The 17988-nt window shown below is 57.0% G+C and overlaps 5 protein-coding genes across 5 annotated transcripts; 3 read left to right on the top strand and 2 right to left on the bottom strand.

Annotated features, from left to right (window-relative positions):
- Positions 1-1707: 1707 nt before the first annotated feature.
- Positions 1708-2709, top strand: GCG54_00010320 (uncharacterized protein; the record flags this gene model as incomplete). The annotated part of the gene is made up of 1 exon (XM_045410245.1): positions 1708-2709. One exon carries the CDS (start codon positions 1708-1710, stop codon positions 2707-2709), a length of 1002 nt encoding a protein of 333 aa, XP_045260200.1.
- A 1578-nt stretch (positions 2710-4287) lies between these two features.
- On the top strand, positions 4288-6668 carry GCG54_00010319 (Acetolactate synthase catalytic subunit; the record flags this gene model as incomplete). The annotated part of the gene is made up of 5 exons (XM_045410244.1): positions 4288-4448; positions 4556-4654; positions 4720-4787; positions 4865-6556; positions 6610-6668. The coding sequence occupies 5 exons, from the start codon at positions 4288-4290 to the stop codon at positions 6666-6668; spliced, it is 2079 nt and encodes a 692-aa protein (XP_045260199.1).
- A 648-nt stretch (positions 6669-7316) lies between these two features.
- On the bottom strand, positions 7317-9891 carry GCG54_00010318 (uncharacterized protein; the record flags this gene model as incomplete). The annotated part of the gene is made up of 4 exons (XM_045410243.1): positions 7317-8495; positions 8556-9167; positions 9245-9420; positions 9480-9891. The coding sequence occupies 4 exons, from the start codon at positions 9889-9891 to the stop codon at positions 7317-7319; spliced, it is 2379 nt and encodes a 792-aa protein (XP_045260198.1).
- A 1936-nt stretch (positions 9892-11827) lies between these two features.
- Positions 11828-13939, top strand: GCG54_00010317 (uncharacterized protein; the record flags this gene model as incomplete). Its single annotated transcript, XM_045410242.1, has 3 exons — positions 11828-12871; positions 13065-13368; positions 13434-13939. The coding sequence occupies 3 exons, from the start codon at positions 11828-11830 to the stop codon at positions 13937-13939; spliced, it is 1854 nt and encodes a 617-aa protein (XP_045260197.1).
- A 741-nt stretch (positions 13940-14680) lies between these two features.
- GCG54_00010316 (GTP-binding protein rho2) lies at positions 14681-15613 on the bottom strand (the record flags this gene model as incomplete). The annotated part of the gene is made up of 4 exons (XM_045410241.1): positions 14681-14971; positions 15028-15270; positions 15351-15429; positions 15579-15613. The coding sequence occupies 4 exons, from the start codon at positions 15611-15613 to the stop codon at positions 14681-14683; spliced, it is 648 nt and encodes a 215-aa protein (XP_045260196.1).
- Positions 15614-17988: the final 2375 nt, after the last annotated feature.

Raw genomic sequence — 17988 nt, 5'->3', positions numbered from 1 at the left:
CTGGGGGAGGCTGGCTCACGTTCCAGGGTCTCAGCCACGAACCAACGCAGCCCAGCACCTTCAAGCACTTTTTCAAGCCGCAACAGGGATATCAGAAGCCCCATCACCACAGCCCACGACGCTACTTCGTACCTATCCGAGCAAGCGGAGGGGCCCCTTTTCTTTCTGTGTTTTTCTCAACCGATGCCCGCCCCCTCATTCCGTCCTCGTTCCGTCCAACAGGAATGTTGCAGCCTGCGGAGCTCTAAGACACTGTCAGAAAACGCTGCAAAGACTGGCGAAACGTCGTCCGAACTGTGCCTGCCATTGGCCAAAAATCCGAACGTCGGCGGAAGGGTGGTCCCCTGTTCGTGGGGCATTGTTAGAGTTTACTCAGTGCCTTTTGCGCTTACACCGTTCAGGATAAGCTATGAGACGGGAACAGCAAAAGCTGCTTTTAGCAACAGGCAACCTGAGCCAGCAAAGCCGGGAAACGAGAAACACTGAGGTTGGCGAGACACAAAGGCATCCTTTCGTGACCGAGTCAAGATGGCAATGACAGAAGACCATCACGCCAGCAGAACGTCAACAACCCAACACCAAGTGGGCAGGCTCCAGAGATGAACCCGTTCACCCACCCAGCCGGCCGGTGATGGCCGTCCCGTCCAGGAACAACGTAAGCAGCATGGGGCGAACCCCTCCAGATGAGATGAGGGCATGGCCTAAATATGGAGGCGGACGCCGTCAGCCACCACGCCGCACCCTCTCATTCGCTGGCTCCCAAGCAGAGGACTTCCTGGTAGGGAAGGGCGGTGCCGCAGCAGCAGCAAAAGAGCAGCGCCATCACCAAGACACGTACTCCGGAGCCCATGCTGCGTACCCCCAATATGCCCAAGTACCTCGCCTCAATGCCGTCCCCTAGACGGTACGGGAATAGCCTACGGTACCGCTGCAAAACGGGCTCCAGCCTTACCAGAGAGTACTTGTCCATCGTCTGGGTCTACTGCAGGTAAGCCACAAAAGTGAGCCTAAGCGGAGACCTTCCCATGCCCGCTCCATCAGACGCCTTACCCGAACGAGGTTGTGAGGGCCCGCGCGCTGAGGTGCAGATGCTCGTGGCACTGGCGTTGGCATCTCAGCTCACACTCACTCGCTCGCAGGGCCTTGCTCTGGAAGATGGGGAGGACTGGGGAGAGACAAATCCAATGCCAGGCCGGCGAGAATGGCAACACGCCAAAAAAAGGATCCAGTTGGTCCAGCCCAGCCCCAGGCGCCAGCCGGCGTCCTTCACATCCCTCTCGCCTTCTTTTTTATTTGACCCTCATTCCCATCTCACCCGGCTCGATCCTTCCTGCTTCTCTCCCCTTTCTGTTTACTAACCTCGACGCGGTGTTCCCAATCCGACCCCTCCATCGACCCTCACCTGACCGATTCTGCTGGGACGTCTAATAAGCAGTCTTCAGTCTCTTCTTCAGCCCTTCGTGAACCCCCCTCCAAGCAAAGTTCACCGACGACATCTTCTCGAATTCTCTCAAGAGAACCGATCTAAGCTTCCCAATCAGGAAGCTGCCATCGTCCCAACAGTAACTCGTTGCAGAAGCTGCTCCTCACCCAAACTCCTGGGCCGGCACTTCCGCATACACTCCGAGCTACAACCCTACCTTTACCCACCCTACCGACCGATCTCCGCTCCGGCAGTTGGGACAGCTCCCCACAAAACCGGATAAAATGCGCTCCTACCAATCCGCCGCGGCGCTCCTGGCGCTTCTCGCAACTACCGCCTCGGCCGTCACTCCCGCGAGGTTGCACTGCCTCCGATCGCGAAATGTCGAACTTTCCCGGCTGAGTGGCTGCGGTATGGCGGGCTCCGTTGCAGCCTGCCTGTTTATGATTCCCGACGACGTTACACAGGCCGATCTCGAGACCTGCTGGATCAACTCCGGCTGCGACTTCACCGAGTCGATGGTGGAGGCTCAATGGGCCCTGGACAGATGTGACGAGTATGGCAACATTGCCCAAGAGCTGAAGATCCGCCACTTCGGCGTCGTCCAGGCTCGTGCGACCACAGATACCACAGCCGCGGAGACGACAACGACAGCTGCCACCGCTGCCACAACGGCCAGTGCGGCAACCACTACCACGGCGGCCTCTACTACCGGTACTGGCACCACTGCTACTGGAACCACCGCCGCTTCAACCGGCACTGGGACCACAGGCACCGGAACGACCGCGACGACCAAGGTCTGCTCTACCACGACGACCAAGTCGACGACTGCTTGCCCCGTCCAATCCACCGGCACCGCTTCTGGCAAGACCATCACCAGCGGTTGCTACTCCACGACCGTCGCGTTCGAGACCTGCGCCGCGGGCATGCTTTGCCAGGACGATTCTTCCGGCAACCCTTCTTGCTTGGTGATTGACAACACCCTCAGCGGTGCTGGTATTGCCGTCGCTCTCTTCTTCGCGATTGCCGGCACTGGCGCCATCGCGCTCATCACCTTCCTCTGCTGCCGCGACCGCAAGAACAGGAAGCGCATCCTCGCTAAGGCCGAGGCGGCGGCCATTGCTAAGGAGGCGAAGCTGGCCAAGAAGCCCACGATTGCCGTTGAGCAGCCTCTCATGGCCAACGACGGCAACCAGCAGCCGTACAACGACGACCACAGCAACGACCTCAACAATGGCCACGCCAACAACGGCCACAACCCCTTTGACAACCGCAACCACATGTAAGAAGGTGCCTGTGAGGTGGCGGACGGCATGGTAAGACGAAAGCATTTGGTCATACATGATTATTGTATTGGCGGAAATTGGTGTAAGCATGGTCAAGATACCTCAGTGTGCGATTCGGGTTCCGGTGTTCAAGGGCTGCATCATATGTCATGGGTAATGGAATGGTAGAGAGACTAAAAACCAATATTTAACGCTTTTTATAATGACTTCAACCAGCGTTCACCTTATGCGTCGTCAATTGAGTAATCTCGAGTTGAGATGGCTTCCCTGTGCAGCCGTCCGTCTGATCAGGGATGGCCTAGGGCCGGATCATATCGGAGTAGGGGTCCGGTCACCGGGAATTGACCGGCTATGCATATCCAAAGAACATTCAATATCTCCTCGTGGGCTGCGCTACCCAATTTCACGCAGGATTCACGTGTCGAGGCGTACTCGATTGAAGACGTTCAACCCCTCAATCAACCGTGGCTATTGGTGTAGCATCGTCACGCCACGGCCATGCGATATGTCGGTGGCTGGAGCGTTTTACCCAAGGCTCAACCCGCATCCCGAAATGCCCAGACTGGACGAACGTGGAGAGAGGGAAGAAGAAACGACAATGGTGCAGTCGTGGCGCGACAAGTGTCGTAGACGGGATGACGAGAACGAACCGATAGGGAAAGATAGGGCAGTTTTTGTGGAGGTTCCTGTGTCAAGCCGTGTCACCCTCCTCCCGTCCCGGCTTGCTTGTTTTCTCACGGTGCCAAAGGAAACAAGGCAAGGGTTGGAGGAAAATAAACGGTCGCAGGTGTGTTTGCTCCTCCCACTTTCCAGCATGCCAGTCGCAGTAGACTCGCAGCGGAGGAGGCAAGCCGCAAGACGCCTCGGGACTGTTAGGAGGAATGAGGGACGCTAACGGCTATGGCTGGAGCAGTTTCTCAGCGCCCTGCAGCGCCCTTTGAATGTGAAGGTCAGCAAAAGAGAGGGAAAAGGCAGGAATCATGGCCGATATCGCCACCCCAGATTGGACGAAGGGCCCGTGCCTCCCCCCAGTGAGCAACGCTTGCGCTCAAGTGCCCCACCCTCTCTGCCGTCTGGCCAGTGAGGAGGCTTCTACCCCACACACTGATGGCCGATAAATTTTTTGGTTTTTTTTCCCTGCCTCCGAAACAGCAGCCGTCCAGTGGACTCAGTGCTCTTGAGGGTCCAGTCATTCCCTCCAAGCGGGAAGGTCTCTGCGAGTTCTCTCTCTGTGTGCTGTGCGCGTGTGTCTAGTCCAGTCTAAGGTGGCTAGCACCTATCAGTGTCTGGCCAGCGTCCCCGGCCCGGTACCGCATGAGTCGAACCTCTCGTTCTTCTCTCACAAACCTGCCCGAACCATTAGACTTCGAGATCTGCCAAAATTTCCATTGCTCCGCGATCTCTGCACTGCAACCTCTCTTCCTCCAACAAACCTCTTCCCCCCTGCGATCGTCCAATTCGACGAGCCGCGCTCTCCTACCCCTTCTCGTATCGACAAGGCCTCAAGCCGAGTCTCTTTCCTTTCAATTCTTCCTTCCTTTCCTGTCCCGGCCGTCCCTCCTCTCCACTCTGCCCATCATGATGCTCCGAAGCCGCCACGCCACCCGCGCCCTCAGGGCCGTCAACACCAGGAGCGCTCCCCGCGCTGCCACTGCCTCTCCCGCCATTGCTGCCCTTCAGGCTGCGAAGCTTCCCTCTGGTGTGAGGAATAAGGCTACTTCTGCTTCCTCCCCCGCCCCGTAAGTGCCATTGTCGCCCGCCGCTGCCCCTCTATCGTGGAGGCGAAGTAGACTGCTCGAGGTGACTCACGGGAAAACTTGAGGCTAACACAACACTTCAATCGCAGTGAGGTTCGCGAAGCCCCAGCACCCGCCTTCAACGCCGAGAAGGACCGCAGCCATGTCCAGCCCCTCGTCAACCCCCGCGGTCCTGAGATGGACGAGTCGTACGTGATCCCGCCGCCAGCACCCGCCGACTTATACGCACATGGAAGCTTACAATGCTGGACAGGTTCATTGGCAAGACTGGTGGAGAGATCTTCCACGAGATGATGTTGAGACACGACGTCAAGCACATCTGTTCGTAACCCAATTGCTCTATCCTCAAGTCGTGGTAGTCGTATAAGAGGAAGCACATGGCTGACCGTGAGTCACAGTTGGATACCCCGGAGGCGCTATTCTGCCCGTCTTCGACGCCATCTACAACTCAAAATACTTCGACTTCATCCTCCCCAAGCACGAGCAGGGCGCTGGCCACATGGCTGAGGGCTACGCCCGTGCCTCTGGCAAGCCTGGTGTCGTCCTCGTCACCTCCGGCCCCGGCGCGACCAACGTCATCACCCCCATGCAGGACGCCCTCTCCGACGGTACCCCCATGGTTGTCTTCTGCGGCCAGGTCGTTACCTCCGCCATTGGCAGTGATGCCTTCCAGGAGGCCGACGTCGTCGGTATCTCCCGCGCCTGCACCAAGTGGAACGTCATGGTAAAGAACGTCGCTGAGCTCCCCCGCCGCATTAACGAGGCTTTCGAGATCGCCACCAGCGGACGCCCTGGCCCCGTCCTCGTCGACCTTCCCAAGGACGTCACTGCTTCCGTCCTGAGGAAAGCCATCCCCACCGAGACCGCCCTTCCCTCTCTGCCCAGCCAGGCCAGCAGAGCCGCCATGGCCCTGCTGAGCAAGCAGCTCAAGCAGTCTATCCAGCGCGTTGCCGACCTCGTCAACGTTGCCAAGAAGCCCATCATCTACGCCGGCCAGGGTATCTCCCAATCCGAGGGTGGTGTCCAGATTCTTAAGGAGCTTGCCGAGAAGGTTTCCATCCCCGTCACCACCACCCTGCACGGTCTCGGCTCTTTCGACGAGCTGGATGAGAAGTCCCTGCACATGCTTGGTATGCACGGCTCTGCCTACGCCAACTCCGCCATGCAGGAGGCCGACCTTATCCTCGCTCTTGGTGCCCGTTTCGACGACCGTGTTACTCTCAACATTGCCAAGTTCGCTCCTGGCGCCAAGGCTGCTCACGCTGAGGGCCGTGGCGGTATTGTTCACTTCGAGATCATGCCCAAGAACATCAACAAGGTCGTCCAGGCTACTGAGGCCGTTGAGGGTGATGTCGCCTCCAACCTCAAGACTCTCATTCCTCTCCTTGAGACGAGATCAATGGAGGACCGCAAGGAGTGGTTCGACAAGATCCGCGCGTGGAAGAAGAAGTGGCCCCTGTCTGACTACGAGAGAGCTGAGCGTTCCGGCATGATCAAGCCCCAGACCCTCATTGAGGAGCTCAGCAACCTCACCGCCGACCGCAAGGAGACCACCATCATTGCCACCGGTGTCGGCCAGCACCAGATGTGGACTGCCCAGCACTTCCGCTGGAGGCACCCCAGAACCATGGTTACTTCCGGTGGCCTGGGTACCATGGGCTACGGTCTTCCCGCCGCCATCGGCGCCAAGGTTGCCCGTCCTGATGCCCTCGTTGTCGACATTGACGGCGATGCTTCTTTCAACATGACCCTCACCGAGCTCTCCACCGCTGCTCAGTTCAACATCGGCGTCAAGGTCATTGTCCTGAACAACGAGGAGCAGGGCATGGTTACCCAATGGCAGAACCTCTTCTACGAGGACCGCTACGCCCACACTCACCAGAAGAACCCCGACTTCATGAAGCTGGCCGACGCTATGGGCGTCCAGCACCGCAGAGTCATCAAGCCCGATGAGGTCGTCGATGCCCTCAAGTGGCTCATCAACACCGACGGCCCCGCTCTCCTTGAGGTCGTCACCGACAAGAAGGTGCCCGTCCTGCCCATGGTCCCTGCCGGTTCAGGTCTCCACGAGTTCCTGACATGGGATGGAGGTCAGTATCCCCGTCGCTCGTATTTTGAGAAACAGAAGCTAACCCACTCACAGCCAAGGACAAGAAGCGTCGCGAGCTGATGCGCGAGAGAACGTGTGGTCTGCACGGCTAAATCCGCGTCAACGCAAACACCTTTCTTGTTCATTTAATTTTTCACAAGCACCATCGGAGGCGTCCATGCATATTGCTCTCTCATCTTATACCACCAGCTTTGTTGGGTCTCTTTTTTTCCACACCAAAAAATCATGGAGGGCCAACCTTTTTTCTTCCAAAATCCATCGGGACCAGGGTATCTTCAAAATGGGGCGACGAAAATGAAAAAAGACGGGTTTTCTGGAACAAGTGCAGCAAGTTCGTCCAACAAATGAAAACATTTCAAAAACTTCATCTTGAATCATCCAATATTATGAAAAGTGCATTTCGCGGCATTGATGTTATGGCATGTTGGAGGGTATCTGGGGACATACATGGGGTGGCTGTCATGACTTTTCGGGCATCTCAAGGGTCACAGGTATGAGCCTAGCCTGCTCAAGGGATTGTACATATTCACGGTTATGAGCTGAATGCTAAAAGGTTTGGCGCATATGTACTTCGACGAATATTGACACCATTTTCATCGGTTTAAAAGATCCGGGGACCCGCATCCCCCGACCGGCCCCGCTCTCAGAACGGCGCCGGCGGATGGGCTGAGTTCAGGAGCTCATCGCCGGAATAGCTTCACGAGTATTGATGCAGGAAAATTACGTATGCAATTCGATGGTTACTCGTACCATCTTTTCCGACGCACACGGTGCCCCATCTCGACAGGTGCAAACGCAATCCTCCCGACATCTTTGTCGGGCTCTACATCAAATACGCCCACCTTCACGTCTCCGAGACGCCTCGAAATCTCCTCGCCGCTCTCGGTGCTCTTCCATCGCGGCGCCATGTCGGCGAAGTAGGGCGAGTCCCTGACCAAGCTCCCGACATACCCCAGAACCTGCGGCGCAATGGTGTAGTACCGTATCACGACGCCCCCTATCGCCGCCAGCAGCATGATGAGCGTGGACACAAAGTAGATTGCGACCCACGCCTCGTCGATGACGTACACGGCCGGCAGCGGCGAGGTCATGGCGGCCGTGGTGTTGAGCAGGACGGACTCGTCCACGACGGAGGCGGCGCCCAGCACGGCCATCGGGTCGACCGTCGCGTCGAGGAACGTGTTGAAGAGCAGCCCCAGCCGGTCCGCGAAGACGGCCATCGGGAGCTTGCACCACTCGACGTACTTCTTGCTCAGCTCGTGGTTGAAGGCGCGCGTGGGGTTCTCGACGAACTCCTCGGAGAAGGTCGTGAAGCGCGTGTCGGTGTCCTTGCCCATCTTGGGGAACTTCTGCGCCGCGTAGAAGGGGACCGTCGTCCCGATTAGACGGTTCGTGAAGGCGGTGACGCCGGGCGGGCGTGGCGGGGACGGCATCTGGCGGATGCGTGTGGCTGCGCATTGGGACTTGCCCGCGATGCCGCGCGACTCGCACGCGATTTCGGCTTCGATGTAGACGGTCCGGACGGGGCAGGATGTCATGCACTGCCCGCACTCGAGGCCGCCCAGGGTCCCGAGGAAGATTGTCGAGTTGGCGGAGTCGGGGCCGGAGGCGCCGTAGGTCGTGTTGTAGTCCATGGAGAAGGAGTAGTCGTAGGACGTCTTGTAGCTTCCCTCCCGCCGGTTGCTGTCGAAGAAGTCGAACGAGGCGTTGTTGTACGGCGGCTCGTCTAGGCTGGCGTTGTATCTGGTGGCGAAGGACTTGTAGTTGGCTGCGAACCACGCAACCATGGCCTGAGAAGAAATGTCAGTTCCGTCTGGAGACCAAAACACGGGAACCCGGGTCTTGTTGTAAGACGTTCGACCGCTTGAACTGACCTCGGTGTTGTTGTGCAAATCATCCTGACACAACCACTCAGCGCACTATGTCAAGCATCCATCAGTACTCCAAATTGAACGGACTGCCGCTGCAAGACTTCTTACGTCGTAAACCTCCATATAGCTAGCCTCGATCGTAAACGTCACGTTCCCCACAAACTCCGGCCGCAGCCCATGGTACCGATTCCCAATCAGGCTGCTGTACTCCTGCACGCTCTCCCTCCACGGGACCGTGAGCCACTCCTCCGGCCGCGCCGCGTCGTACCCGGGCGCGTGCTTCAGGCTCGGGATCCGGGGGTTGCCCCACGGGTCCATCGCGACCTGCTCCGCCGCCGCGCGCGTCCCGCCCATCCGGGCGATGAGGTCCGTAAAGTTGCCGCCGCACGTGCCGTTGCAGTACTGCGTCTGCGACGTCGTGGACGCCAGCACGCTCGAGTACGCGATCTTGGACGCCGGGCTGATCCACGACCAGCCCGAGGCGCCCATGAGCGCGCCGACGCCGAGCGTCTCGACGGAGTAGTTGCGGTAGCCGAGGGTTGCGGTTGCGGTGGCCGACTGCGGCTGCAGGTGCAGGCTGCGGAAGGAGGCCTGGGAGCCGAGGGGGTTGAAGGCCCAGACGAGGACGAGCGAGACGGTCCAGAGGTTGAAGATGGAGAGGGTGTAGACGGAGAGGATTGTGTTTGCCATTGTGAGCGAGCCGAGGATCTGCTCCAGAGACTTGGTTGTTGTGAGTGTGAGGTTTTGTCGTGTGCTGCGTGTCTTTGGGTGACGGATGCAGACGAGATGTGACTTACTAGTAGTGAGGTGCCTTTCTCAACGCGCCAGTTTGCGTAGGCTTTGAGAGCGTTGCCTACGACACCGGAGAAGATGACGGGCCATAGTGATGGTGCCAGCTCCGTCGCTGCGACCACTTGTCTCGACCATCCCGACTCTTCTTCTCCTCGAAGACGGACGACGCAGATACCGAGGGCTAATGTTGTATATCCTGTCAGTTCCCCGTTTCACGTAGACTCAAGAGAGAGAACCAACCGATGAAGCATATTGCAAGAAGCATGCTCAGAAAATCGCCGAGGAACCGGTACCACGGCAGCCCGTTCCAGTTGATCAGCGACGAGTCCTGGACATGCCTACTCTCCGGGAGATCCGTGGTCTCCCTGACGTTTCCGCTGGCAGCCGATTTGTTGTTACCAGGACTTTTCTGAACCGCTTCATTGGAAGTATCGTACGCCGCTGGCGGATCAGCTATGGAAAAGAGCAGGTAGTCGGAGCTTGAATCGTGGACCGTCGAGCTGCGATCCAAGGGTTTACGCCTAAACTCTCTCGGTACGCCAGAGTCTCCCGCTTCATTCCTGGAAGACACCCTCCTGGACGGGTCCGGGTAGGAGATAAGGTGATACGTCGCATCTCTTTGGGGGTCCATGGTAGCGCCACAACCGTCCATGGCGGTCGAATCAGGCTCATAACGGAGATGGGCTTACATATATACATATCTGGGGTGGGGATCGTCAAATCAGGCTGCAGCGTGTCACCCGAATTCTGACCCAGTACCACCCGACCAACCCCGCAGCTTTTTGGCGGCTTGGTAGTTTAATTGGACGTAAGATTGATTTAGCAAGGCCAGAAGCGAGAAAAAAAAAAGCAAGGGTGGTGATGAAACGATGTAAGCAGAGATCGGCGAATGGGCACCCTTGTCGCGGCGGGTTTCTGAATTTCTACGTGATGCAGTGGAATGATCTGTGAGTGCGAAGTTCTTGGCACACTTGAATCTTTTGTTTATTGGGTGAACTGATATGTGCGTCAGCTGCATCTACTGAGCGCTGCAGATGTGCAGCGAGGCCATCCCTCAATTTTAGAAACAAGGCAACATTACAATTGCGTGGGTAAAAACATACCGAAGAAACTTCCCTCACAAACTGGCCATGGTGCAAGTATGTCTCTACAATTAGCATAAAAGTCTTGGATTTTTGCCGATAGATCCTATCCATTTCGCGTGGCTTGCAATCCATCATGTACTAGGTGATACCTATCCAACTACTACACCACATATAAACACTTTTACCTGGCGGGAAAGCTTTCAGATTAGAGGAAACAAGATTAAATTAGGGCTTTCTGCCGGTCTCGGGTAGTCCATATCACCATCAGTCCAATGGAATACAAACAGACTTTAAGTCTGGCCTGCAGCCCATCGATGCCAGCGGTCGTATGGTTGCCAGTTGGGGTAAATCGAAAGAGATGAAACTCTTCCTGAGTCGTTTCAGACCATCAGGTTCCATATGGCCAGTTCATGATTGCTCTGCACCGCATATGTTCCAAGACATATAAATGTGGTTGTCCTGTTCGACTTGACAACGAATGCTCGGCGAACTTAGTATCCGGGTGGAAGACGTGCGAGAACCACCTGCCGCTCCTGCTCTTTATGCCATTCTCATCGTCCTTCTACTACTTTTCTTTGCATGTTTTCTTCGGACACCTGAGTCCTAGTGGCTATCAAATTCGGGAACTTTCAAACCACGCCAGATTGGCCGCGGGCGTAGATGGTCGAAATGAACTAGAGGCTGACGAATGAAAAGCACAAGAGGGCGCAGACTAATCCTGAGCTCTTTTGAACTCACATTTCGGTCTTTTTAGCTTTTCAGAAGACAGAGAGTATGTTAGAATGGCTAACTCGAGAAAACTTTGACCATTATTCTTGATGTAGTCGGTGCTTGGGGGCCTAGCAAGTTTTTGTATATTTCATGAGAAAACCGTGTATTTGAGAATCTTTAGATTATAACTTTACTTTGGTCTAGAGTGTCACGTCGGAAAAGAGAGCCATGGCAAGTCGATTTGTATGTCGTTCAACTCTCTGGGTGTATCATACGTGCCAACTGGAGCGATATTATGCAACTTTGTGAAGGTGCATACGAGGGGAAATACTTCGAAGAGAGCACATATGCGGCCCACGTCTATTATCCAGGTATCCCAAATCCATACACATCTTCAACCTTTAGTCGTCCCATAATGAGTGCGATTCACTGCGCAGACAGCCAGCTTGACATGACAGATGGAGGGATTCACTGCCCTACCCATCCACCCCGTAAAGGTGCCAAAATATGCATCGTGCAAGTGATGGGAAACCTGCTCGGCCCATCGCTTTTCGAAACTCAAAATGCCGTCACCGAAATAACTACCAACACAGCAACGGGCTCTGGCCATCTATGTCTCTTTCTCTCAGAAAGGTCACGCAGGTTCCGTGTTATATCTCTCCTGTCAGGAGAAAACCCCCCCAAGAATCCTTTCTCCTTTCCTGTCGTCATTCTCAGTTGGTAAAACCACTCTGATAGACATAGCATTCCATCATACCCCTGATACTCTCCATCAAGGACCCAACCGTCGAGATGTGCTCCCTCGGCCTCCCAGGACCCGACGGCTTCCCCCCCGCCAACCCCTCTCTCAACCGCGCATTCTCCAAGTTCCTCTCCCACCACAACCTCACCACAATCTGGTCCCATCCCCTCCGGCCGGCCATCTTCAACGCCCACACCTCCGCGCACCTCGCCGAAACCCGCCTCGCCGAGGAAGACAACATCACCACCCTCTGGCACGCCATCCGCGCCGCCCATATCCACGAGGTAGAACCCGTCTACACCCCCGACGAGCTCCTCATCCAAAAAGCAGCCTTTGCCATCTCCGTAAACCGCGAGTGGACCGTCCCCCGCCGCGAGGAGGCCATCCTCACCCTCGCCGCGCAGAACTGGAGCGTCCCCTGTAAGCGCATCCCCATCCCCGCCGCCGCCGACCGCACGCTCCCCGTCGTCGGCGCCCTCGCCAACACGCGCTACTTCCTCGGCCTCCCGCCCGGCAGCCCCATCCTCGCGTACCGGCGGCACAGGAGCCTCGAGCCCCACGACCGGCGCAACTTTGCGTACAAGGGCCGCGTGCCGCACCCGCCCGCCGTGCGCATCGCGCGCATGCGGCACCTTGCGGGAAAGGTGGCCTCGCAGGTCATCTCGCTGCTTGCCTTCGATCCAAACAACCCATCCGGCTTCACGGCACCGGAGTACGCAACGCTTCTCACCGCGGATTTGGACGACGGCGTTTCCGTTAGGGAGGTCCACGCCCGCTGGATCGCGCGGTTCGAAATGGGCCAGCGGACGGCGTACTCCCACGCTTTGCGTACATCATCCGCCGTCAAGGAACTCGCGTCGCTCATCCTTTCGACGAAGCGTGAAGAGTTGGCGGACGAGGAGTGGGCGGTGCTAGCCGCGCTGGCGGACGTGGTGACATGGGATCGGCCTACGGGGCAGCACCCCGAGGTTTGGCTGAATGTGATCGCGAAGACCTACCATGCCGACGAGGGCAAAGAGGTGTTACACAACATATTCGAAGGCGGTATCATCAATGATGTGTTGGTGTACCATGCAGATGTCCTCCTAGGAAAAGTAAGTAACCCTTTTCCTCTTGTCCTCACTTACACGCGGCAATGTGATGTAGTCAAAGCTCAAGCTGGACCCCTGCCCTCCCCAAAGCTCCACTTACCCCAACCCGCCGCCATGCACCCTCGGAACAACACTTCCCCCGCCTTCCATCTCAAAATTTCCCAAGCAACTCAGCTAACCACCACCACCTCCACAGACCATCCACGAATACTACGCCCAAAAGTACACCGGCGCCTACGTCGACGACCGCGCCCTCTTCGTCCCAGACACCCTCCACAACCGCGTCGACGTCGCCCCCGTCGCGCTCACCCCCGACCTCCGCGCCGTCGCCGACCGCCTCCGCGCGCAGCTCCTCCGGCCCGCCGACCCCCCCAAGCCGGAGTCGGACGACGAAGACGACGACGACCAAGGACTGTCCATCACGGTCAAAACCGACGACGGCAGCCTGCCAACCTCGCCGATAAAGCCCTCACACGACACATCCGCCTACATCCCTCCCGGTACCCGACGACCACGGGCCCGCAAACAACCCCCTCCCACCACCCGCGTCCTCCGCTCCCGCCAGCAATAATGTCGACCCCCTTCTCCCTCCGGGGCCTCTTCCGCCCAACTACCACCCTCACAACACCCTTCACAACAGCCGTCCGCGCCTTCACAACAACCCCGGCCCCCGCCCGCCGCGGGGCCAGCGTCTCCGCCGCGACGCCCGAATACACCAGAAAGATCCTCAACCTCAAACAGCACCTCTTCGCCCGCGCGCCCCCTCCCCTGCGCATGGCCCGTAATCGCCACCTCCGCCACTGGACCATCCACCGCGCCTGGCTCCTCCTCCAGCGCCAGCAGCGCGAGGCCCGCGAGCGCGAGCTCTACCGCATGCACCAGGGCATGTATAACGCCGCCGAGGAGCTGCGCCACACCGCCGGCCCGGGAACGAGGGACGAGGGTTGGCTGTACCGCATCTCCCAGGAGAAGAAGGGCGTCTACGGGGCCGGGGCAGTGCCGATCGAGTATGCGAGGTACCAGACCGAGACGCCGGCTAGGGTCGCGTGGAACCATGATTGGAAGAGGTAGACGAAGGGGGATAGTCGGTTAGAGATTGGGACTTGAAGGTTATGCGAAGATGAAAAAAGGGGCATAGCAATGTGAGATAAGGGGAAGGAGCGGAGGTGATGGATGCGCTCGTCTCCGTGTACCACCACGACGCTTTCTGTGTCATTATGTCGTTAGCATGCGGCAACATGGCCGTGTACATTCCAAAATACCACAAACATTAGATCGGAAAGATGCGGGAAATTTCATTTTCATTTTGCGTGAAGCGGCTGCCATCCTTCCCCTGGGGAAGAGAAACATAATCCTCCAAACGCCTACACCCGTGTCCGAGCTGTGAACTTTTGTTCTATGCTGTGCTGTCCTATTAATACACAAAAATATAGCACGTTCCCCTTCAATTGCATGGACTTCTCCACCGGAACGTCGCGCTGTTTCCGCTTGTTTCGAGACCGCTGAGGAAAGAATAAAGAGAGCATTAAAAGTTGACTCGTATCAAAAGTTGTAAATGTGGCCGAGCAAGTCCTGGGGTCAAATCGAACATCGTCTCGTTGCTGGCTGACCCCCGTGAAATTCGCGTGGTCGTTGAAGGTAGCCGGTGCCCCTGGATTCGGTTCGACGTCTTCACATTCGGACTGTTTGCGCGGTTGCGTGGGGTTTCCGAGAGACAACATGATTCCGCCGGAGGTGTTTATCAAGTGCCTGTATTCGATTGACCTTGTCCGCACTCGACGTCGGTAATCGCACCAGAGACTGCGCCGTCGCTCAGAGGATCACACAGCAGCCGCCACCCTCGCCCTTCTCGAACGTGAGCAGGGCCGCGCGTGTAGCAGCCTCGAACACGTCGTCGACACCCTCGCCGCTCAAACTGGAGCACTCGAGGTACTTCCTGGCACCAATCTCCTTGGCGGCTGTGTCACCCTCCTGCGAAGTGACGAAGCGCAGGGACTTCTTTCGCATCTCCTCGATGGCCACGGGGTCTTCGCGCAGGTCTTTCTTCAATCCGACGAGAATAATGGGAACACCCGGGCAGAGTCGCGTCACCTCTTCTACCCACTGTCACACGGTCTGTTAGGAATGTCCAACGATAGTTGCGCCTCTTCAGTACGAACCTTATGCCTGACGTTGTCGAGGGAGTCGGGAGTATCAACTGAGAAACCTATCAGGATGACATGCGCCTTGCTGTATGCCAACGGTCGAAGCCTCTCGTAGTCCTCCTGTCCTGCGGTATCCCATAGTGCCAGCTGCACCGACTTGCCGTCTACTCTGCAATCTGTGACGTAGTTCTCGAAAACAGTAGGGATCTGGGAGCTCGTTAGGGGGTGCTTCTCGGAAGACCACAAGGGCGTTCGGAACTAACGTAATGCTGCGCAAGACTTGTGAGCGAAATTCAACCTCGATGATCATGCCACGGGCGAGGAGGGGAAAAACTTACTGTGGGAAAGTAGCCGAGGGTGAAGACGCTTAGCAAACTAGTCTTGCCACAAGCACCGTCACCAATAATGACAAGTTTCCTGGGAAATATCGTCAGCAAATCGAGACACCGTAGAGAGGCCGTCAAATTTGAGCGCGGTTGCCTGCTGGGAGCAAGGCACGAAGAATCTGGGGTTTCGGTCGGGGAAGGTGGATGGGAGGGGGATCGACGGGACTTGAATCAAGGTACCTTCGGATGACGTTTGGGGGGTTTGCCGCCGCCATGGTTTCGGAGGTGAACTGGGCAGAAGGGGGTTTTGGCGTCGGCGACTCGACTCGAAGTCAATTGAGGGCGTGGAGATTGTTGTGATCGCGACGAGGGCGTATTAATGTCCGGATGTAAAGAGAAGAAACGGAATGGCGAGACGATCAAAAGTTGAAAACCAAGGAAAGGATTAGAGTGAAGAAAAAAAAAGGTCTGGATGTCAGTCGACGGTTCGCAAGTGGCAGCTGGGATCGGTGGGTTCGTATGCGGTAGGTCGAGGTCGGTCGGCAGGCGGGCAGAGTCGTATCGGGGGCAGCGGCAGGAGCGGCGGGTTTGGTGGTGGAGGCGACAGGAGCTGCGGCGGATATGTAGGCAAATGTTTGGATTTGAGGTGGGTGGGTGTGGGAGTGTTTTTCTTCTTCGGGGGTGGGATGGGCGAAAAAGAAAGGGCGACGAGCAGCCGGAGAACGGAGCTATCGGGGCAGCGGGCTAGAGCTGATGGATGGTGAGGGCGGCAGAAACGGCGAGAGATTGAGGACAGGCGAAGGCGGAAGAAAGAAGGAGAAGAGAGAGACGGAAGAGGGCGCCCTTGTGTTGTTATTTTTTATGTTTTGTCTCCTTCTCGTCTTTCTCGGAGGACGGGAGGGTGAGATGAGAGAGGCGCGGAGGAGGTGGCCGTGGTAGGTAAGGCAAGGCAGTTTCGACCAGAGTGACTGTCGGTAAGGTATTGAGCAGAAGGATGACGGGAGGGAATACGAGCTGAAGAAATTCCTCGGGGGGTAATGGCGCGTTGAAGAAAGAACTGGCAGCAGCAGGCGCGGGTGGACTGGACCAGACAGCACAGGACTGGATCGATTGACGGTGACTGAGGCGAGGCGCGGCGTCAGGTACCGCAGCTGGAGCAGCGACGCAATGGAGCGGAACAGTGGAGGAGGAACTGGAGCTGGAAGCTGGAGACGGAGCTGGACTGGAGCAGGTTGCAGGCAGCGAGTGGGAAGGGGGAGAGCCGGGGGTGCGGTTGGGACCCTTGCACGCGCGATTGCCAATTGACCCGGGTGGGAGTTGCTGGGTTTGGTGGACGGGGGGCTTGTCCGTCTTGTTTTTTTTCTTTTCTGTTGGTCTTGCTGTGTAAGGTGGATTGGGAATGAATGTTGCAGTTGTCCAAACGTAAGTGGACAAATGTGTGTGGTAGTGTCAACGTGAAAACAAAATGCAGGAAGACCGTCTGGTAATAAGGGTTTGCTTTGCTTCGCCTGAGCTGGACTGGACCCCGAAGGGGAATAAAAAAAAACGTTAGGCAAGGCGAGACAAGGCAAGGCACCACCACCACCTGGCCGTACCGGCAGTACTAGTTAGTAGTACTGTAGTGGTAAGGAAAGATAGTGTTAGTACCTGGTGTGTGTGTGTGTGTGTGCAGATGCAGGCGTAATGCAGGTAAGAGAAGGCCAAGATGTGTACCAAAGGATAGAGTCGCTGTCCCACAGCCCAGCTCCAAGTGTGACGAAAGTGACGAATTACGCTGAAGATGGGAGGAACCTTGGCCGAGGCGACTCCGCGGCGTGGCCCCTTGACTCCAACAACTAAGTTGCCATTCTGGTAGGGGAGACGTGGTGAGCTAGACCTCAGTCCAACAGTCCATTCAGGTCCAGTCTCTCTCCAGGAAGACCGCCGGCTAGTGCGTGTTGTGGCACAGCAAAGCACACCAAAGGAATTTGTTCTTCTGAATCTTCCCACCAGGCGCGTCACCCATAGCTGCTCACTGCACAACAGCAGCAACAATAACAACTCAACAGCAGAGGCTACGAAGACATTACATGCAAAAGCTGCAAGTAGGGTCAGGCCAGGAACCCAAGGTAAGGTATCGTGCATCGCAGGTGCATGTGGGTTGGAATCATTGGATGCCCCCCCAAAGCTGCGCACGAACCAGCCGGGGATCCGACGCCGTGGAGCCTGACAGTCATCAGTCCCAGGAGTCCCAGGACTCCCAGGTCCTGGCTTCCCCGGGGCCAGTCCTCACTCTTCAGTCCTACGGTCTGGTGCGCCCCTCAGTGTCAATGTCACCCGCGGTTTGGCGGTCCAGACACCTGGAGGCTGAGCACCGCCCACGTACTAAGTGAGGTATTCGTGCGTACCATCACAACCCAAAACAAAACGCATGACAAGGGCTCCCGCTGCCCTTCTCAGTCACCCCGAAAAGCCAAAATGAACGAGGCCTCTTTCTCTTCCTCTTCATCATCAACAACATCGTCCCTGGCAATGATGTAAACATCCGAGCCTTCTAACCCGCAAGCCACGGAGCAATAACCGGCACCCATGAACAAAGGTCGGACGTTTTGCCCTTGATGGCTGCGCTAACTTGTAACCGTCCAACCCGCTGCTTCTAAAATAAGGATAT

Source organism: Colletotrichum gloeosporioides, assembly GCF_011800055.1.
Source record: "Colletotrichum gloeosporioides strain Lc1 chromosome Unknown consensus_71, whole genome shotgun sequence".
Lineage (NCBI taxonomy): Eukaryota > Fungi > Ascomycota > Sordariomycetes > Glomerellales > Glomerellaceae > Colletotrichum > Colletotrichum gloeosporioides.
The sequence above is the reverse complement of the archived record's forward strand: the minus strand, read 5'-3'. Positions and strand labels throughout refer to the sequence as shown.